The following is a 19839-nucleotide window of genomic DNA, read 5'->3' as shown; positions in this document are numbered from 1 at the left end:
ACCGCCGCCCGGGGGTGGCACCACCGGAGCCGCCCGAGTCACCGGGAACCGTGCCCGGCCCGGAGCCCCACCCAGCCGGGGCGGGAACCGGCGTGTGCGGGTGCCACCCCGAGCCCGGGGCATCCTCGTCCTGCGTGCCCGAAGGCAGCGGTTCCCAGGGAGCCTCCGATCCTCCATCCAGCCCAAGGGAGCAGCACAGCCCCGAGCAGCCCCGCGGGACCCCCGAGCACCGTCAGCCGCCGGTCCCGCGGGTTCCACGTGGCCGCGCTGGCCGGAGCGGCCGGGGGGAAGGAAGGGGGAAGGAAGGGGGAAGGGAGCAGCAGGAATCCGGCACTGAATCACGGATTCCTCGGCGAGCCCGTGACTCATCCCGGCAGCGCCGGGAGCCCGGGACCGGCGTGCGGAGCCCGCGACGCGCACACGGCTCCGTGCGAGGGCAACCCCCGCGTGTAGGGTGCCCTGTGGGATCGGTGTGAAAACACACACACACACACACACACACACACACAGAGAAATGCACCCCAGGGCACAAGCACCAACACGTGTGCACCCACCCGGGGTCTTAAATGCCCACGTGGAGAAATTCGGGAGAACACGTCCGTGCAAAGCACACACGAGTGTAGCAGTGCAAGGATCAGCCCCACGCTGACCTGGAGCACAGCCCTGTCACGTTTATACATCGGGTCAGGGGCTGGGGCTCACCTGTGGGGTTGCAGCAGCAATTTCTCCTGCACCTAAGGCTGTGGCTCCTCACCCTCGAGCCTGGAGAGGAAGAAAAGGACGTTGGGAAACTTTGCCCAGCTGCAGATCCCTGCTGAGCCCCTTGCTGCATGCCAGAGCTTTCTGCAACCACCCACGCAGAGCCCTGTGCAATAGGTGCCCGCAGCAGCACATCTGTCCTCCCCACACAGCCGAACCTGGGCTGCAGGGAAGGAGGGCTGTAGGGTCTGCACAAACCCCCCACACCCACACCCACACCCACACACCCACACACGCACACGCAGCCGTGGGTGCACAATGCAAAGTGGGACAGCCGCACTTTGCCACCTGGCAGCTCGCACCCACAGCTCCCCGCTGGCACTCGCTGCTCCCCACCCCTTTTGGGGGGGGGTCCCCACCACTTTGGGGGGGTGGGGTGGGGAAATTGCACTCTGCAGAGCTCAGCGCCACAACCACAGAGCCGGGGGAGGGTGGGGTGGGAATTGGGGGGGTGGGGAGGGATCGTCAAAGTTATGCTGCGCCAAGCCCGGCCCACGATAGAAACCGCCGGGGCCGGGCTCCTGCCCCAGCCCGGGGGAGCCAAGCGGGGCCGCCCCCGCCGACGTGGCAGCCGCTGCCCGGAGCTCGGCGGGGCCGAACCGGCGGGACCCCCCCCCGCCTGCAGCCGTAGGAACGAGGGGACCCCCGGGGCTGTTGTCGCCAGGAGCCCCGCACGCAGACACTGCGAGCACACACACGGATCCCGGGCCGCCCCCGGGCCGCCCCCAGCCCCTCCGGCGCTCCGGTTGCCGGTGGGAGCGGGAGCGGAGGGGGGGGGCGGTTGCCACGGTAACGGAGCTCCCCGGGATGAATGGGCCGCGAGCGCGCGCGATCCATGAATGAACGAGCGGGGCCGGGAGCGCGGAAAGCTCGGCACGGATCTCCCAGCACGGAGCGGAGCCTGAGACCCGGCCCCACCTCGCGGCCGGGACCGCCGAGCCCACGGAAGCCCCAACAAGCCCCGAGCCCCTCCGAGGTGCGGCCTGAGCTGTGCTGGAACCGGGGCCGCGACTCGCGGGGTGCCCACGGGTGCTGTCCCGCTCCGTGCCGGTAGATCCAGGCCGGGCTTTGCCCTCGCGGCGGGCAGGGGTCCGGCGGGCCGGGGGAAACACCTGGCCTGGATTCCCCGAGCGGAGGGGAACGGAGCGGGACCTGCCTGTGCTCCCGGCGGGACAGCCCCGGGCCGTGACACCCCCGGTAACCGAGGGGCTCCACAGCGGGACCCCACTTCGTGCACGCCTGGCCTGGCCACCCTCCCCAGGGCTCATCCCGGTCACGGGTGGGCGCTGCTGCTGGGACTACCAAGGGGACCCCAGATCTGGGATGCCCTTCCGAGCTCTGGGGTACCCGCGGCAGAGCGCGGGGGGTGGGGAGGGGTCCCTGGTTCCTCCGGGCCCCCTCCCTGCCCGCCGCAGGGCCCCAGCCCTGCCCAGCCTCCCCTGACCCCTCACCTCCGCCCCTGTACGCGGTTCCCAGAAGGCAGGATGGGAGGGGGGGCAGGATGGGGGGGCACCGCCTCATCTTCCCAGCAGGGTCTGGGTCAGCCCTGGGTGTCACCGTCCCCACGGACGGTCCGTTCCCAGTTCCCAGCACAGGCCAGGGGCGGGGAGAGGGTGGGGAGGGGGCATTCCTGGGCTGCCTGGGGGCTGAGTCACCCACGGCCACCGCTCCACGGCTCCCCACGGCCACACACACAGCGAGGTGGACAGACACGCGTGTGGCCGGGCACACACAGCGACCGTGCCCATCACGGGAGTGGGCACACGCGGTGACATGTGTGGGAACATGCTTGGGACATGCAGAGGACACAGCATCCACTCTCAGGGACACACATGCACACACATGTACACGCACACACACACACGGATTTGGGGGCGGTGAAAGCACGTGTGCCCTTCTCAACCTCCCCCGGCACAGCGCAGCCAAGGCCTGAGCATCCTCGTGGGGACCTCCCCCACTCGCGATGGAGGCGGGGGGCTCGGGGGGGGGGCCCGGAGCCGGTTGCGGGGGCGTGCGGCCGAGCGAGCGTCGCCGGGGCTGCGTCACCGCGCTGACGCACCGTCGCTACCTGTGGGTCCCTGCTATAAATAACCCCACGCACGCCCCATCTGCCGCTCGCACCCTGCGTTGTGACGGGGGGAGGCACCCCACTCCGTGCCCCCCACGCCACCAGGGGTCGGCTGGCCCCATGCCAGCCCCAAAATTCTGAGCAGCGGCCAAGGCGTGGCGTGGCGGCGGTGGCACTGTGCCACCTGGCAGGGCCTGGGCTGGCAGGACCAGCACGGGCGTCAGGAGAGCTCCTCGAGGTCCTCGTAAACACGGTGACGCAGCGGCGGTGCCCTCTGGCCCTGTGTCCCCATCTCTGGCCCTGTGTCCCCATTGGCCCCATGTTTGCTCTGGCCCCACTGCCCAGGGGACAAGAACCCCACGGCACAGGGTGTGGGGTCAGGGTCACACAGGGGCTACCCCCCAACTGTGCCAGTGTCAGCGGGGCCATTTAATCACCATCCCCTGTGGATGCACATGGGGGACAAAGCGGGGGCCTAAGCCGGTGCCCCCTCCCAAAACACCTCAGCTGAGGGGTACTTTTGGGGGATTGCCCAGAAGGAGGGGAAAAGGGAGATTTGGGGTCTTTGTTGCTGTCAAGGGCAGGCAGCCGGGCTGGGATGTGCAGTGCCACCAGTACCGGTGCCCAGCACAGCTCCTGCTGCTGCCCCAGCCCTGCTGTGACCTCGGCCTGCCGTGGGGGGTCCGTGGGATGGGCTGGCACTGTGCCCCCGAGCCCGCTGCCCCCGTGATGTCACCATCCGGGCACGCCGGGCACGGCTCTGGGCCAGACTGGGGGAGCCAGGGAGACCCCGGGGGGGGCGAGGACACGGTGAAGAGGGGGGACCCGGGGACCCTCTGCCCCTCGATGGGCTGGGAGGGGGCCGGTGCCAGGGCGGGAGGGCTGCTGTGCACGCCACAGCCACGCGTGTCCGGCTGTGTTCCACGCGTGGAAGCGCTCAGCAGCCGTGTGTGCGTCCTCACAGCCCACCCAGGTGTGCTGCAGCCCCTCACAGCAGCCAAGGAGGGGTTCAGCCCCCCAGAGATCCCCAGGACCCCCAGCAGCCGGGCTGTGCTGCACACATGTGTGCCTTGGCTGCGAGCTCTGCGCGCACACGCGTGTGCAAGGGCCCGTGGACACGTGTGGGGCAGTGGGAGGCTGTGGGGAGAGCCGTGGGGCCTCGGCTGGTGGGCGGGGTGAGACATTCCTCAGGGCGCTTGTTATTTTATCTGGTTCAAAGTCAGTTCCTGGAATGTTTTTAATTCCAGGATCCATCCCTGTGCCGGCAGCTCCCGGCCCCCTCCTCTGCACCCCACAGCAGGACTGCTCCCCCACAGCCCGGCCCCACAGCAGCACCGGAGCCTGGTGTGGGGGCTCAGCCTTTTGGGGGCCTTCGCACCCTCAGGGACGTCCAGGAAGCACCCATGGGTGCCCAAACCTTGGCGGGTGCCCCACAGCCGGGTGGTGGGGGGACCATCTGCTGCCCCACGCGGGGGCCTGGGCTCGCCCCCACCCGGGACCCCGCTGCGGCAGACGCCGTGTTCCCAACTCGTGCCAGGGACACGCGGCAGCACGTCGCCCACCCGGCGTCTGGCACCGCCGCGCCAGCCCCGTCTCTCGCCCGCAGCCAGAGCCGGGCGCAGCCGGAGGGATTCCGGGGGGCTGTGGGGGTCCCACGGCCGTGGGGGCACGCAGGGGGTTCACAGGCGTGTTTGCAGGCTGGGGGGTGGGTTTGTGGGGTGAAGGGTGCTGCGGGTGGGTGTGCAAGGGCTGGGTGTGCGAGGCTTGACGCGCAGCTCCACGCGAGCTGTGCCGGGGTGTGCCCGGCGCCGCGGGGCCGTGACACGGCCGGCACCGTGGGCGTGCACAGCACCCACGGGTGTGCCGGGAGCCACGGCAGCCACGCAGCTGTGGGTGTTTCCTGGCGCACCCTCTGCGGCAAGGGCTGGGCAGAGAGGGACAAGGGGGGCACCCGGTCCGGCTGTCCCCACCCACCGGCCGTGGGTGCAGGACACACCTGTGGGGTGACACCCACACTGCCGCCACAGCGGGCAGCACACGCCGCAGTGCTGGTGCTGGGGATTGCTCCATACTGGGAGCACTGGGATGAGCACAGCCTGGCAGCGGTGCTGGGGGCAGTGGGGAGAGGAGCCAGGATGAGTGCAGGGGTTGTGAACCACACCGACACCCAGGCTGGGCACTGAGGGCTCTGCCCAGCCTTGCCCACCGCCAGTGACGCGCTGGTATCAGCATCATCTGGGGGCCCTGGGCGTAGTGATGTCACCTGTGCCACCCTGGCTTGTCTCTCTGTGCCACAGACACCTCCTGCAGGTGCCTGATCCATCCTGTGCCATGAAGCCACACCACGGTTTCAGTGCCAGGCGCATCCCAGCTCACCCCATGACCCCCCAAAACCCTGAGCTGAGCCCGTGGGAGGCAGCAGCTGTTGGGACCTCCCAAGGATGGACTGGGGCTCTCCAGGGGAGCACCCACAGCGTGACTGTGTGCGTGTCCCCCCCGTGCACGGCTGCTGGCGCTCATCCCTGCGTGCACACGCGTGTGCGTGCGTGTCCCCCGCGTGCCCTCCCGCCAGCCATTGCCTTACAAGGCCGCCGTGCTGCTCCTGCTGCGGTCGGCGGCTCTTCTCCTTGCCAAATTTGGCACGGGCTGGGGGTGTGTGTGTCGGGGGGGGTAGGGGCTGTAGGGGGGGCAGCCCGAGGTCTGCTCTACCCGAAATGACGTCAAAGCGGGGCGCGGGGTGCCCGCTGCAGCACAAGTCACCGCAGGAACCTGAGCTGCTTCCGTTCCCTCCCGGCTTCCTCCAGCGCTCGCTGAGAGTTCAGGGTCCGGCCAGGCCCCCCCAGCCCACACTGGGAAGAGCCACTCACTTCCCATCCTGCCTGTGAGGGGCTGAGGGTGCCACGGAGCTCTGGATTGTTCTGTCCCCAAGGCTGGGGTGTGGGGACATGGATGGGACGTGGGCAGCCACTCCTGCCCCTCCCCACTGAACAGCTCCACAGCTCAGCGCCCAGGCAGGTTTCACCCCGCCGCAGGTGTGCCTGGAGGTGACAGTGTCACCGTGACAGTGTCACCGCGTCCGTGTCACAGCACAGCTCCGGGGGTGGCCCAGCCCACGGTGTCCCCCCACAACACCCCGAGCCCCCCCAGCCTCCTCCCAGGGGCTGCAGGAAGAGGTTTGCAAGGGTGAGATGGTGCTAACACACATCCCCAGGGCCACCCCACCCCATCACCTTCCCAGGGGCAAGTGCGGGTGGGGAAACTGAGGCCACCAACACCCCACCCCAGCCCGCAAGCAGCCCGCTGTGACGCAGGAGGGAGGGAGGGAGCTGGCAGGGAGCTGGCAGGGAGCTGGCAGGGAGCTGGCACTCACGCCAGCCCGGCTGGTGCAACCGGCCCAGCTCCTCCAGGCAGTGGCCAGTGGGATGAGACTGGGAGCAGCAGTCAGAGGAGCACCCAGAGGCTGGGGTCTGCCACCCTGAGAGTGCTGAAAACACCTCAAGGAGACCCCAGACCCATTCCCCTGCCAGGGAGGAGTGGGCATCGCTCCCCTCCTTCCTCCTGCAGGTACACACACGTGTGAGGAGTGCTGGGCAGGTGTGTGCACAGGCACAGGGCACTTGTGGCTGTGCCACGTCCCTCTGACACCCCAAGCGCCTCCTGTCTCTCCACACCGACACCGGACACCATTGCATCCAGACTGCCCAAATTTATTTCAAAAATAAAAAATAAAATATTAAAGACCGAAAAAGCCTTGCTCTTCCCCCCCCGCCCCCCTTACCCCAAAACACACACACACACACAAAAAAAAAAAAAAAAAAAAAAAAAGACTTTTACAGACAAAAAACACATCACGTGGGGGCTCTATTTGCACAGATCCTGACGGAAAAAAATCCAAGTCGGACGAGAAAAAGGATCCTACGGCCTATGAAGACTATGTCAGTATTGGCTCAGTCGGGTCATTAATGTCTATAAATACCGGCCCTGCAGCCGGGACCGAGTTTGGGGTTATTTATTCAGGGTTTTTTTTCTTTTTTTTTTTTTCTTCTTTTTTTCTTTTTTTTTTTTTTTTTTAAGTTAAAAAAGAAAAAAAATCCAACCACCCAAGCGTCGGGTGGGAAGGAGTCCAGGGACTCGGAAGTTGGGCTCGGCCGCGGAGGGAAGGCGCCTTGGCTGCTCCCTCCCCAAACAAAATTAACACCCCGCAAAAAAACAAAGCCCCCCCACCCCCGTGCCCCCTCCCCAGGCTGCGGCGGTGGGGCCCAGGCACACGTGTGCCCCCCCGGGGGGGCCCAGCCCCACAGCCGAGCAATGCTACATATAGAAGGGAAGGAAAACAAACGACCCCCAAATCGGGGGGGCTCCAGCACCTCCGAGAGAGAGACTTCATCTCGTCCTGCCTGCACCGGGGTGGGGTGGCACACGGTGGGGGGGCCGGAGCCCACCCGGCTGTGCCCCTCTTCACAGCAAAGCAGCAGCTTCGATACCCCCAGGGCCCCCCCCGGGTGCCAGGACCCCCCAGCTGGGGAGGCTACAAGGAGGGGGGGCGCTCCTACTGCTCTTCCTCATCACCCCAAACCCAACCGAGCAGGGGGAATGGGGGCTCCCCCCACACGCAGGTCGGCCCGATGTGTCCGGTGGCAGGAGACGGTAAATCTCGAGGAGCCCCGGCCCGTGATGATGCCGGTGCCCCCTCCCCAAAGCGGGGCCGGCGAGCGGGACCCCCCCGGCACAGTCCCCCGGGGCCCTGGCTTCTCTATGCTACGACAAACTCGGATTTCATCTCGGCCTTGACCTCCGGCTTCCAGACCGAGTCCTCGAAGTCCAGGTCCAGGCTGCCCTCGCTGGAGACGCTGCTGTTGCTGTTGGTGCGGCCGGCCTTGCGGTTGGGCACCCAGTGGTACGGAGCCCGGGCGTCCCGCCGCGCCTTCCGCCGCAGCCGCTTCTGCTGCAGCAGCAGCTGCAGCCGCTCCACCTTGCAGCGCGTCGCCCGGTTCTCCGTCTGCCGCAGCCGGTCCCCTGCAAAAGCACGTGGGGGGAAAAGGGGGTCACGGGGGGCTGCTGTGCCGTGCCAGCCCCGTGTGGCACCGATATGTGGGTACGCTGTAACAGGCAGGGTGTCCTCGCTGTGATGGAGGAGGATGGGTCATGGTGGGGTTCCCAAATCCACAGCTGGGGTTGTGGGGGGGACACAGCCCAGCAGGGAGCTGGAGGAGGATGGAGGTCATGGAGGAGGATGGGTCATGGTGGGGTTCCCAAATCCACAGCTGGAGTTAGTGGGGGGACACAGCCCAGCAGGGAGCTCCCGGTGGCACAGGGACATGGGCACCCCACTAGCAGGTGCCCTCCAAAAGGAAAAGGGTGAAGTGGTTATGGGAGGCCTAACCCATGTACTGGGGGGATCATGGAGCCCCCTGTTGTGGCATGGTCCCTTGGATATCCCAAAAACGGGGTGCCCACCACAGCACCAGGCTGATCCACAGTGGCCTACAGCCCTTTTTTGGGGTGCAGTGTCCCCACCACAACACCCCCTCTATCCCCCTGGATGGATGGGGAAGGGTTGTGACCCTAGAAGACCCGGTCAGACCAGCAGGGGCTGGAGCCAGCATGGAGCCACCCTCTATGGGTCCCCTATGGACCACCCCTGGCTCGGAGAGAAGGAAGAGCAAACCCTGAGGGGGCTGAGCCAGCACTGGTGGTTTCACTTCTTTCCTCTAAGCAAATCACAGGGGTCTGGTACTGCCTGCGACACCTTCCAGCTCACAGGTGTGCACCCAAAAACGCCGGGGAGCCGCTGCCATGGCCCAGGCCAGGCCCATCTTCACCCCCAGTCTGAGGAGATGGGCTTGGAAAGAGGGAGCCTCTGCGTGACCCCAAAACCTCTGCCCACACAGCAGGGACGGGCCCGGAGCTCCCGGGGCAGCACGGACACTGCAGCCACCTGCCGCTCCCCCACACCCCACCCACGCAGGGACGCTTTGTCCCCACAGGGTTTGGGAGAGATGACAATGCAGGGTGGGTGGGGGGACCTCCCCGAGTCCTCAGGGGTACTGATTGTCCCCGAATGTGCAACCCTGCTGACTGACACCTGTCAATCATCCAGCTCCCAGTCCCTCTCTACTCATCCCAGCCACGGACCAGGGACCCCCAGGAGGTGCCAACCTCAACCCCCAACCCCTCTCCGCTCCTCTCGGGGGCAGCCGGACTCACCACTGGGCTTGCACATCCGGATCTGGCTTTGGCACTGGACAACGGGGTGCAGGGTGGGGGCGGTGGCCGCCGGCAGCGGCTCTGAGGTAGTTTTGGTGGCGAGGTCTGGAGAGGCAGGCGGCGAGGAGGAGGAGGAAGAGGAGGAGGAGGAGAACTGCGTCTGGCAGCGGAGCTGTGTCAGGGACTGGGGCATGCCCTGGTAGTGTCTCGTGGCGCTGAGGAGGTCGTTGAGGATCTGCAGGATGGTGCCGATGTCCCGCCGCGGCCGCCCGCTGCTGTCCTGGCAGTTGGGGTGCAAAGTGCCTGGAGGAGGGCAAGAAGGGGTGTGAGACAAGCAGCCCCCCTCAGATCCACAGCCCCACGGCCCCCCACATTCCCCCGATTTCCCCCCTGGAAATGGAGCAGCGCGTACCGGAGAAGGTCCCTGAGAAGACCCCGGGCGCGTGGTTGACGAAGCTCTCGATGACCGCCCCGGGCTTGCGGGATCGGGCCGAGGGGGCCGGACTGCTGCCCGGGGAGCTGCTGCTGCGGGAGCCACAGTCCACCTGCGAGGGGAGAAACGTGGGGTCAGCCTCGGGGTGGGGGTCTGCTGGGGCACACCACCCTGCTCCCGACCTGCTCCCACCCCGCAAGAAGCCAGGTCAGGAGAGCCCAGGCAGGGAGCGGGCGCAGCAGGCACCAGGCCCAGCTCTCCTGGCATGCAAGGAATCACCCTGGGGATCCTGACAGGCCCCCGACCATGCTGTGCTGTGCCAGGGGGAAAGGGAAGCAACAGCAGCTCCTGCACAGCCATGGGGACAGGCAGGGTGTGAGGACAGGCAGGGTAAGAGCTTGGGTTACACCCTGTCCTTCAGCCCCTCCCTGGGACCTGGGGACATTCTGGACACCAGACTGGGGACAAACCCATTCCCACACACGAGGAAACTGAGGAAGGGCCGGGCATGAGCTGGCAAAGTCAGGGCTTCACTCTCCTTTGCCAGAGGCTCCAGGACACCACCCCCAGCCTCACCTCTGAGCAGGAGGACACCACGCTGCTGTTCACCGTCTGCGTGCTGGCCCCGTGCGACCGGAACATCCCGGCGGTGACGGGAGCGGCGTGAGGGGCATTACAGTACATGGGGGGGGCCGGTGCGGTGGGCGTGGGGCTGGGGGCCGGGCTCTGCTGGCAGGAGGGCACCACGGGGATGCGGGCGAAGCCCGAGCCGCTGGCACCGTGCAGCGTCCGGCAGTGGGGGCTGGCGCTGGCCCCCGCCTCGCCGCGGCTGGCGATGAGGTGTCGGTGCTGGAGCTGCCCCGTGCTCTGCTGAGCCGCCAGCTGCAGCTGCACGAACATCATGTGGTCACCCACGCGCAGGGCCAGGGTCAGCGGGGACCGGCCCGACAAGAAGTCGTTGACCTGAGGAGAGAAGGGATCCTCATCAGCCGTGGCACAAGCAGTGGGGTGGTGGTTGCCCCCCTGGTGCTGAGCAGGGGGTGGCAGTTGCCCCTACAGGTTTCCCTTGGCCATAGGGATGGGTCAGCGGGGCAGGAAAAGGGTGACCCCTTCCCGCAGCCCTTCCCAGGCCCTGACCCGTGCCAGGCTGGCAGACGAGCCCAGCTGCTGTCCCCACGCGACCCCAGCCCGGTGCCAACTCCGTCAGCTGATGGTGCTGGGGGGTATTCTCCTTCCTTCTGCCCTTCCTGCCCTTTATTCCCCACCACCGAGCGGCCGTGCCTGCCTGGCTGCCCGCCCCGGCGCTGATCCCGGCGGGCAGGGCCGGGCAGGGGCCGCAGCTGGCACTGCCCAGAGCCGGACGCTCGGCCAAGGGCCAGCGGGAGGGCTGTCCCACCCCGGGGTGCCCTGCTGGCACAGGGAGGAGAGGAGGGGGCAGGTGAGGACATGCCCAGCATTGAGACTCGCAGTGCAGCCCCCACCTGCCCTCCTCCCCCCTCCTCAAGGCAGCTGCGGGTGGGGGACGGGCCCTGCCCAGCCCGGAGGCTCCAGCTCCAGCCCCGGCAGGTGATGGAGCAGCTGCAGCGTGGAGACAAGAGCCAGGGCTTGACCCTCCCCAGGCTGCAGCTGAGGGGGGCCCCCAATGCCCAACACCTGCCAGCCCCCAGCTCGCACCCCTTAGTCGCATAAATCACTTGGCAGCTGTGGCAGGGAACAGGGGAGCCCCCCCAAGCACTGCCCCACATTTTAGGGGGGCTGGGACAGCCATGAGCCACCGTGAACCCCCCCCCCCCCTTGCTGTGTGCTGCAGGGGGGCTGTGCCTCTCCCCCCTGCCAGCCCAGATGGGCTAATGGGGACGATGCCCCCCCTTCACTGCACACCCCCCTCACTATTCCAGGGCACACACAGCTTTCCCAGCCGGCCACGTGCAGCTCCTGCTATCGCCCACCCACATCCTACGGCACTTTTGGGGTGCAGCCATCGAGTGGGTCCCCAAGCCCTGCAGAGCGGGGCCCCCCCAGCCCCGGCCCCGCTCCCCCACGCCCCGCTGCCGCGGAGGCCGGTTCTGAGAAGCCGTGGGAAAAGCAGCTTTAAAAATACCAGCAGCAAAGCCCCGAGCGTGTCAGGCGGAGGCTGCAGAGGAAGGGGTGGGCGGGAAGGAGACGCTGCAGCTCTGGACACGGAGGTTACGGGGCAAAGGGGGCGGGAGAGGACGGCGGGTGCGCACATGGACACGCGTGTGCACACGCATGTGCGTGCACAGAGCACCCAGCCAAGGGAAAGCGGCGCTCCAGCCCCCATCCCACCGGAGTTTTTCTTCCCATAGCCGCCCGGATGGTCTAATGCCAGTCTGGCAGCCCCATCCTCACTGCTTGGTCCCATCCCAGCTCTGGCCACCTCTGGCCCCTGCATGGAGTCCTCCAGGGCTGCTGGGCCACCCCAGCCCTGCTGCCGCCCTCCGAGGCACTGGAGGGGGCACATTTCACACAGGGACCCCAACACCACCTCCAGGCACCGTTCACCAAAGTGTGGGAAGGGGTCCCAGCTGGGTCCTGCACCCACTGGGCTCTTTCACAGCCCCATCCCTGCACCCAGGTGTGCCCGGGGGAGCCCCACGCAGCACCCCGGGGCCCCCTGACGTCAGCCGGCCCCACGGCCGCCTCCCGCTCCCTCTGACTCACCCCTGCCCTGCCTGACCCCTCGCCAGCGCCACGAGAAACCAGAGCACCCCAACCCTGCCAGCGCTTCCCAGCACCCCCCTCTCCATCCCCACGCACCGGGGTCCCGCGGACCCCCGCAGCACCCACGGGGCTGGGCCGTGGCACGGAGCCCACCCGGTCCCCGCGGCGCCCCAGCCCCGGGGCTCGCAGCACCCGCCCCCACACCGCTGCCAACCTTCCCCCCCTCCAGTGAAACCAGCCCGCTCCAAGGCAAACACGTCCCACCCAGCCGCCCGCTCGGCCGCCCACGCCGGGAGGACCCCGTGTCCCTCCCTCCCTCCCAGCTCCGCCGCGGGGGCCGGGACAGCCTCGCCCGTGGGGCTGGGGGGCCGCTGAGCCCCCCAAAGTCCCGCACTCAGGGGTCCCCCTGGGACTCTGCCAAGCCCTGGTGGGGCTCAGCTGCGCTGTACCGGGCTCGGGGCCCGCAGGGATGGGGCAAGTGTCTCCCAGCTGCTTCTCAGAAACGCGGATGACTCAGGGAACGCGGCATTCCCGCCTCGCTCCGACGCCTGGCCCCGCGTCACCCCGGCCCCCGGCCCCGCACACCCCCGAGCCCCCCGCTCCGGGCTGGCACAGAGGGGAGCTGCCCCCAGCGAGCCCCGATGGGAGGGCAGCACCCCCAAACAGGCACCAGGAAACCGTCCGGGGAGATCCAGGTGGCAAAAGGCAAGGCCAAGGCAAGGATGAGGAGGGGGAGCAGGAAATGCCCCCCCAAGCCCCTGCAGGGTCTCCAGCTGGGCACAGCTCCCCCCGTCCCCCTGCAGCCACCTGAGCTGGTGCCCAGGGGTTTGTCTGTGCCAAGGGGGGCAGAGGGACAGAGCCCCCTGGCCGCATTCCCCCAGCCCTGGAAGAGCAGGATGTGTCATCCCCTTCCTCTGTTCCTCCCCCTCAGCCCTGCTGGGCAGAGGGATTGGGGGAAGGAAGAGCCAGCAGTGGGACCCAACGCCTGCTTATCCCTGGAAAAGCGGTGGGGCAGCCATGTGGGGAGGAAGGAAGTGCCAGAGCAATTTCCAGGAAGCCCCCGTGCCCAACAGTCACTTCCCCAAAGGCTGGGAAGGGGGTGGCAGCGCCCCGGCCCCCCCTTTCCCACCCCCAGAGGAAGCGGCTCAGCTCTCCCTGTGCTCCGGAGGCTGCGTGACGCAGGCAGAGCCCAGCAAAGCATGAATGGGAGGAGTGGTTTCCTGCCCCCCCCGCCGCCCCCCAGGTGCTGGCGGTTCCTCCTGCTCAGCCCTGGCTTCCTGAATCACCAACCGGAGGAACCTGCGGTGGGCAGGGAGGTGCAGAGCAGCTTCCCGCAGCCCACCCACCCTCCTTCGCTCGCTCTGCTTGGTCTGGAGGGGTCACAGCCCTGTGAAGGTGCTTCACAGGTTCCTGGCTGCCCACACCAAAGAGCTGCTCAGCCCCATCAGAAATACCTGCAGCCCTGAGGACAGGACGTGCAGTGTGACCTGCCAGAAGCAGCCCCCCATGCCACAGCTCTGCACCCCAGCTGGGATGGGCAGCACCTCCATGGGACCCCAGCAGCGTCTGGCACTGGGGATGCACTAGGGCTCCCGTTCAAGCTGACCCCCCGAGCCCCCACATGGGGTTAAACCAGCTCCCAAAAGTCAAGGTCACCCCGAGCAGCCAAGGGCACGCCGGGTCCCTGCCAGCAGGGCAGCCTGGCCCTTGCCACATCCCGGGGTGGAGGGGGTACAGCAGTGCCCCACCAGCCCTGGCACCACATGGGGCTCAGCCCCTTCCCAGGATTCAGCAGAACAGCTTATAAAAACCCTCAAAAACCCCAACCCTTCAAAAACCAAAGCTGGCAGCATCGGCCAGAAAAAGGAAGGAAAGAGTTTCAGAGCAGTAACAGAGACGGAAAACAAAGGAGTGGGGCCTGCATGGCTGGGGGTAAATTCCACCTTGGCGGCAGGAGCCGGCGCTGCGCGCGCACCCACGGCTCACCCACGGCTCTCCCACCCTGGGAACGCTTCCAGCCCGCAGCCGAGACCCCCCCCAACAGTGAGAACCCCCCACCCCTCCAACAACTCCACAGCAATTCAACCACAGCCCCACCAACGCCGCCCACTTGGCCTCTTCCACGCCCCTTCCTTGGTGCCCCAGCACAAGGCCACCGAGCAAGGGACAAGGAGAAGGTCAGAACGCCCCAGCAGGGCAAATCTGCGCCCCCAAGGATGGCTCCAAGGAAAGAGGGAGGACCCCTTTGGGCGCTGGAAGCTGGGCTCTACACGAACCCCCCGAGCTGCCAGCCTCCTTTATACCCCTCACAGCTGTGGGGCAGAGGGGCAGCCCGCTCCCTGCACCCCACAGCGGGCAGCTGGAGGGGGCTGCAGCCCCACAGCCCCGGGCAGGGCCCTGAGCCGCCCGGCTCTGCCACCAACCTGCGGTGTGACCTTGAGTGAGTCACTTCAGCTCCCCGCTCCCGGCTTGTTTGGGCTGCCGGCGTGGGACCTCCCTGAGCCCGGCGCTGCTCTGGGTGACGGTGCCCGCCCCGGGCACCACCCTCAGCACTCCCAGCCCTGCTGGAGGTGAAACCTCAGCGAGGCACCAACGCCAAAGCTTTTGGGAGGGGAAGCAAAGTGAGGCCGCAGTTGTCCTTCCTTCCCCCCCTCCGCCCTCCGCCTTTGTCTCCATCCTGCCCCGGTATCCAGCCCCTCACCTGAGTTTCAGTTAAGCTTTCCAGAGCTTGCATCACCGACTGTTCTGGCCTGGACGCCTGGGACTGGAAAAAAAAGGAGGAGGGGGGGGATTAACGTTACAAATGCAGCAAAGGAGGGGGCGTCCGCAGCAGGAGGGAGGGATGACATGTCACTTCCACTATTTCTACACAAGCCCTGAGAAAGGAGTGAAATACTAAACCTGCTGCCGTGCCCAACCCAGCGCTGCCTCCTCAGCGAGAGCTGGGGCAGCAGAGCCGCGGGGCTGCCAGCACATCACATCCTCATCCTTGCCCGGGGCTTTAATAATAGACGGGAACGAGTGGAGTGGGAGGGATGGAGGGAGCAGCAGGAAAAGGCCACTCACCATCAAGCCGGCCTCCACGGTGGGCACCAGGGTCAGCTTGCTGCCTTCCACGACCCCCAGGTCCTGCAGTTTGCCCGAGCTGAGGCGGCTGCGGGAGGAGATGCCAAGAGCAGGGTCAGTGCAGGTCGGGCAGCTCCCCCAGAGGGTGCACACGAGAGGGGGACACCAGCTGCAAGTCTGGCTGCTCCCAGGGCACCAACAGCCCCTCAAGCACCCCTACTTCAAGAAATTGCCAGCCTTCACGGGCAGGAGGGAACCCTGGCACCCCACAGTTCAGCTGGCCCCCAGGGGAACTCATGGGGCAGTGCAGAGGGGGGCAGAGAGGAGCTGAGCTGCGAGGGGGGTGGGAGCACAGGAAACCTGCCCACTGGGGGGGGGGGCGGCTGGAGAGAAGCTGGGACCAGTATAGGTGGGGGAGGCAGCACTGGGAACACGCTCCCTCAACCCCGCGGGTACCGGCAGATGGATGCGGTGTCCCCGTGTGTCCCCTGCTCTGGGACTCTCCAAGTTACTCCCGTCCCGACCCCACGCGGGCCGAGCCCCACGCGGGGGGTGGCCTGGGCCCCCGGCAGACAAAGGGCCCCCGGCGCTGGGGGCTCAGGGGGAGCCGGGCCGCGCCGCCGCCGGGGCTGAGCCCAGAACAAAGGGCCGGGGCACGGCCGGGCCCCGCCGCCCACAAAGGAGCCCCGGCAGGGCCGGGCGAGGGGGCGGCGGCCGCGCTCCCGGCCCGGCCCGGCGCCCCCCCTCCCTCCATCCCTCCCTCCCTCCGCCCGGACCCCCCTCCCTCCTTCCCTCCTTCCCTCCCTCCGGCCCGGCCCCCGCTCGCCCCCGCCGCGGCCCCCCGGGCTGCCCCCCCCGCCCCGCACAGGAATGGGGCCGGGAAGGGGGAGGGGGCGGGAGCCTTTGTGCGGTGCCGAGCCCGGTGCGAGGGGGCCGCCCCCGCGCCCAGCCCCGCCGCCGAGGCTGGGGACTCCGGGCCTCCCGAGCCCCCCCCGTACCGAGCCGTGCCGTGCCGTGCCGTACCTCTCTTTGTGCAGCAGCGCCAGACGCTCCTTGGGCACCTTGAGGCGCTGGGACAGCCGCCGCTTCAGCCCCTCCACCGTCTCCTCGGCGGGCACCGAGAGCTCATAGCGGGTGCCGGTGGTGGTGTGGATGTAGAGGTTCATGGGGGGCTCGGGTGGCCCCACCTCGCAGGCGGGAGCCCCGCGGCTGCAGCTCCTGGCGCCGGGCTGCGGGTCCATCCGCCGACCTGCGGGGGCAGCGGCGGTCGGTGTCGGGGGGCGGCGAGGGGATCGAATAAAGGAGGGAGCCGGTCCCGCTGCACCACACGCCCGGCGGGACCCACCGGGAGCTCCGGTTACGCGGTGAGGCGTCGGGCGGGGGCCGGGAGGAGGCGGGGAGCGGCTAGGAGGGGGGTCCCCAAGCAGGGCTACACCGGCCGTGCCCTCCGCAGCCCAGGCGGAAAAAATAAAATATATATATATAAATATAAAAATAAAAAAATATAAAACGTCCCGTTCTCGCCCCGCTCCGGTGGCTGCCGCGGGAAGCGGAGGGGAGGGGGGCGGTGGAAGCGGCGCTGCCTGCTCCTGCCTGCCGCCTCCTTTCTTTCTCCTCGCCGCCGCTCTGTGCTCGCGGAGCGGGGTGTCTGGGGGCGGGGTGAGGCCCGGGGCCGCGGCGAGGGGCGGGGAGGCCGCCTCGCTCCCCCTTCTCTGGGCCGGACCCGCCGAACCGGCCGCCGCTCGCGCTGCCGTGGGAGCACCGGGGGGAGGGAAGTTACAATGTAGCAACGTCCCGCGGGGCGGGGCCTCGCCCTCATTCACTCCGGCTCCTCCGGCGGTCTCGGCCAATGGGAGCTCGCCGAGCGCCCAGACATCCGCGCTGACGGCCAATGGGAGGCGGGCGCAGCGTCCCCACGTGGCCCGGTGGGCGGGGCGGCCCGGCCGGATTCCTCCGCCCACGCGGCCGCGCGGGCCCCGCCCCGGCCCCGCCCCCCGCGCCGCGCCTGGAGCCATTCATAATCCCGGCGCACAACAAAGGGGCGCGGGGGGCTCGGGGGTCCGCCCGCCTTCCGGTGAGACCGGGCGGCCGCTGGGGCTGCCGTGCCATGCCCCGGCTCCACGGAGATGTGGACGCGGCACACGGGCAGCCGGCCGGTCCCAAGCGCCGCGGCGGGGGCGGTGAACGGCCCCCGCACCGGAGGAGGCCGCGGCGGGAGGTGACTGCCCGCGGGGCCGGGCGGGAGTTAGAACCCCCGGAGCCGAGTGACGCCGGGACACAGAGGCGGAAAGGGCGGGGGAGGGGGGACACGCACAGTCACCCGCGGCCGGTCACACCTGCCCGGTCGCACGCACCCGCCCGGTCACCCTCCCGGTGACGCCGTTACCGCTACGGGGAACTGTCCCGGTGAGGGGTTGAGCCTCCTGTACCCGCACCCAAGCACGCTCTTGCCCCCCCAGTCCGCCAGCTGGAACCTCCACCCCAGAGGCCCCAGCACCGCCTGCCGGTTCTCGGGGAGTGGAACGGACACCCCGCAGCCCCGGGGCCCCGTCCCGGCACCGGAGGGGGGGGGGGGGGGCTATGAGTCAGCAAAGCGCGGGCGCCCTCTGCCGGTCCCGCCGCGCCTCCTGCACCGGGGGGGCCGCGGGGGCCGCACCGGCGGCGCGCCGGTGTTACCGAGACACCGGCTGGCCCTTACCGGGCGGCCCGGCCGCGCTGCGCCCCGGAGCCGCTGCTCCCACACCGGGGTGTCCCCTGCCCGCACAGCCCCGTCCCCCCCAAGAACGCCGGGTCTTGGGAGCGAGGAGCCGCTCCCCGGGACGCGGTGGGAACACCGAGGTTCCCACAGCTGGAGAGGGGACAACCGATCCCGCTCCCGTTCCCCGGAGGCAGGGAAAGCTCCCGGTGACCGAGGGCACGGAGGATCTCTGAGGGCGAGCAGAGCTCCGGAACAACCGAAGAGGGGTTCTGCCGTGAGTCCCCTCGGGAGCTCCGGGGAAGTGGGGCCATCCCTCCCGCTCCGGGGAAAGCAACCGGGAGAGTGCGGTCCCGGTCCGCGGATCCCCCCCCGCAGCCCCACCGGGGCCCCCACCAACCCGGCGCGGCTCTACTCACCGAGCACGGCCCCGCGGATCCCGGCGCGGCGGGAGCTCAGCTGCCTCCGGTGGCAGGAAGAGGGAGAGAGACCCCAGAAACGTCCCGGGGGAGGCGGTGGTGGGTGCGGTGTCACCTCCCGAGCGCTGCCGCCGGTCCGAGCGCAGCCCTGACGCGGAGCTGCCGGGGAGGTGCCCGAAGTTTTATCCCGCACCGCCCGGGGTGGAGCCTGGCGGGGGCAGGGACCGGTCTGGCCTCGGCAACGGCCCCGGCAACGGCCCCGGCCCCGGCGGTACCGCACCTGCTCCCGCGGGGGGTCCCGCTCTTTGCCCCCGGGTCTCGGTTCTGTACCGCGGCTCCCAGCCCCTCTTCCCGGATCCCGCTGCCGGGATCCCGACTCGCCGGTCTCTAATCTCGGGATCAGCCCCTGCCGGGGTCCCGGTGTGCTCCAGGAAGGGCAGGGACCACCTTCCCCCCACGGACCGTGAGGAGGGGACAGAGCGGACACCTCTGTCCCTCTGCGTGCCCCGTGGGTCGGTCCGTGGGCAGGGAAGGGATGGGCTGAGCTCTCCTCCGGAGCCAAGCTCAAAGCTGCTGCTGCTGCTGCCCGTGGGGACTCTGTGATGTCTAACAACAAGGCTGGATCATTCCCCCCCGCCAGGGATTCCCTCTGCCCGACCACCGCTTCCCAACAAGGACAAGACTTAACCAACCCTACAGGGCTTTAAAGCAAGGGAGGAACGGGCTGGTGGGGGAGTGACGCCCCGGGTGCCACGGGGGTGAAGCTGCTTCCTCCCGGGCCAGCGGCTGCCCCCAGCACACAGGGAGGGTGTGGGGAGACGCTGGTGACCTCAGGCTGGGTCTCTTCTTGGCAGACAATGCCCTGGCACACCAAGACACAAAGCAGCTGGAGGGGAGGGGGGGGATGTGGTGACCCGTGAGCCAAGGGGGACTCTCTGCATCCCCAAAATTCTGCTGCCGTGTCCCTCCTGCCCGGCGTGCCCTGGGCTGTGTGCAGATGGCCGGGAGGGAGCGAGGCCGCTGGTGCAAGGCAGAGAGCCGGGCTGGGAGGGAGCCTTTGTTGCACAGCCCACGGCCCCCCGCCCGCCCCAGCCCCCTCCAAGCTCTGGGGGGAGATGAGCTCAGGCGGCTCCTGCCATTGTTGTCCCTGGGAGAGGGGCCGGGGCAGGGATGTGCCATTGTTCTCCCCGGGCCTGCGAAGCCGCCCCTAGGGGGGCCACAAGCCCAGCTGGCTGGGCAGGGTGAGGCCCTGGAGCAGCGAGGAGAGGGGACAGCCAGGCCACAGGTTTGGCCCTGTGCACCAGGAGGGGCCGTGCTGGGGACAAGGTGGCACCCCAGCAGGGTCTGGCCGCCAGCTCCCAGCCCTGAGCTGTGGGGAGGGACAAGGGGACTTTGTGAGCAGGGCTGGGAGTGTAGCCTGCTTGGGTTCTTTGGCAAAGCAGCCGTGCCCCAAGGGCAGAGCATCTCCCCACATCCTGGCAGCCCTCAAGTGCCCCTTTCCCAGTCGCCA

General features: G+C 68.5%; 1 protein-coding gene across 3 annotated transcripts; it reads right to left on the bottom strand.

Annotated features, from left to right (window-relative positions):
* Positions 1 to 6636: 6636 nt before the first annotated feature.
* Positions 6637 to 18558, bottom strand: MIDN (midnolin). 3 transcript variants are annotated; one of them, XM_030256715.4, is made up of 8 exons: positions 18330 to 18558; positions 16239 to 16464; positions 15216 to 15303; positions 14851 to 14913; positions 10044 to 10430; positions 9447 to 9579; positions 9035 to 9337; positions 6637 to 7843 (listed from the first exon to the last, which is right to left on the bottom strand). In XM_030256715.4, the coding sequence occupies exons 2-8, from the start codon at positions 16454 to 16456 to the stop codon at positions 7581 to 7583; spliced, it is 1455 nt and encodes a 484-aa protein (XP_030112575.2). In that variant the 5' UTR covers positions 16457 to 16464; positions 18330 to 18558; the 3' UTR covers positions 6637 to 7580. The 3 variants fall into 3 exon arrangements, with proteins under 3 accessions (XP_030112575.2, XP_030112574.2, XP_072775584.1); XM_030256714.4 differs by lacking the exon at positions 18330 to 18558 and adding an exon at positions 16561 to 17744; XM_072919483.1 differs by lacking the exon at positions 18330 to 18558 and having other exon boundaries at positions 16239 to 17743.
* Positions 18559 to 19839: the final 1281 nt, after the last annotated feature.

The sequence above is a fragment of the Taeniopygia guttata genome, chromosome 28, assembly GCF_048771995.1.
Source record: "Taeniopygia guttata chromosome 28, bTaeGut7.mat, whole genome shotgun sequence".
Lineage (NCBI taxonomy): Eukaryota > Metazoa > Chordata > Aves > Passeriformes > Estrildidae > Taeniopygia > Taeniopygia guttata.
This window is presented reverse-complemented; position numbering and strand designations above follow the sequence as displayed.

Bases quoted from the DNA above. Each gene is read 5' to 3' on its own strand.
- MIDN (XM_072919483.1), bottom strand. From the start codon at position 17,230: ATGGCTCCAGGCGCGGCGCGGGGGGCGGGGCCGGGGCGGGGCCCGCGC. The intron at 14,914-15,215 runs GTGAGTGGCCTT...TTTTTTTTCCAG, and splicing joins CCGTGGAGGCCGGCTTGATG to TCCCAGGCGTCCAGGCCAGA. The intron at 10,431-14,850 runs GTGAGGGGCTGG...TTCTCTCCTCAG, and splicing joins AAAGCTTAACTGAAACTCAG to GTCAACGACTTCTTGTCGGG.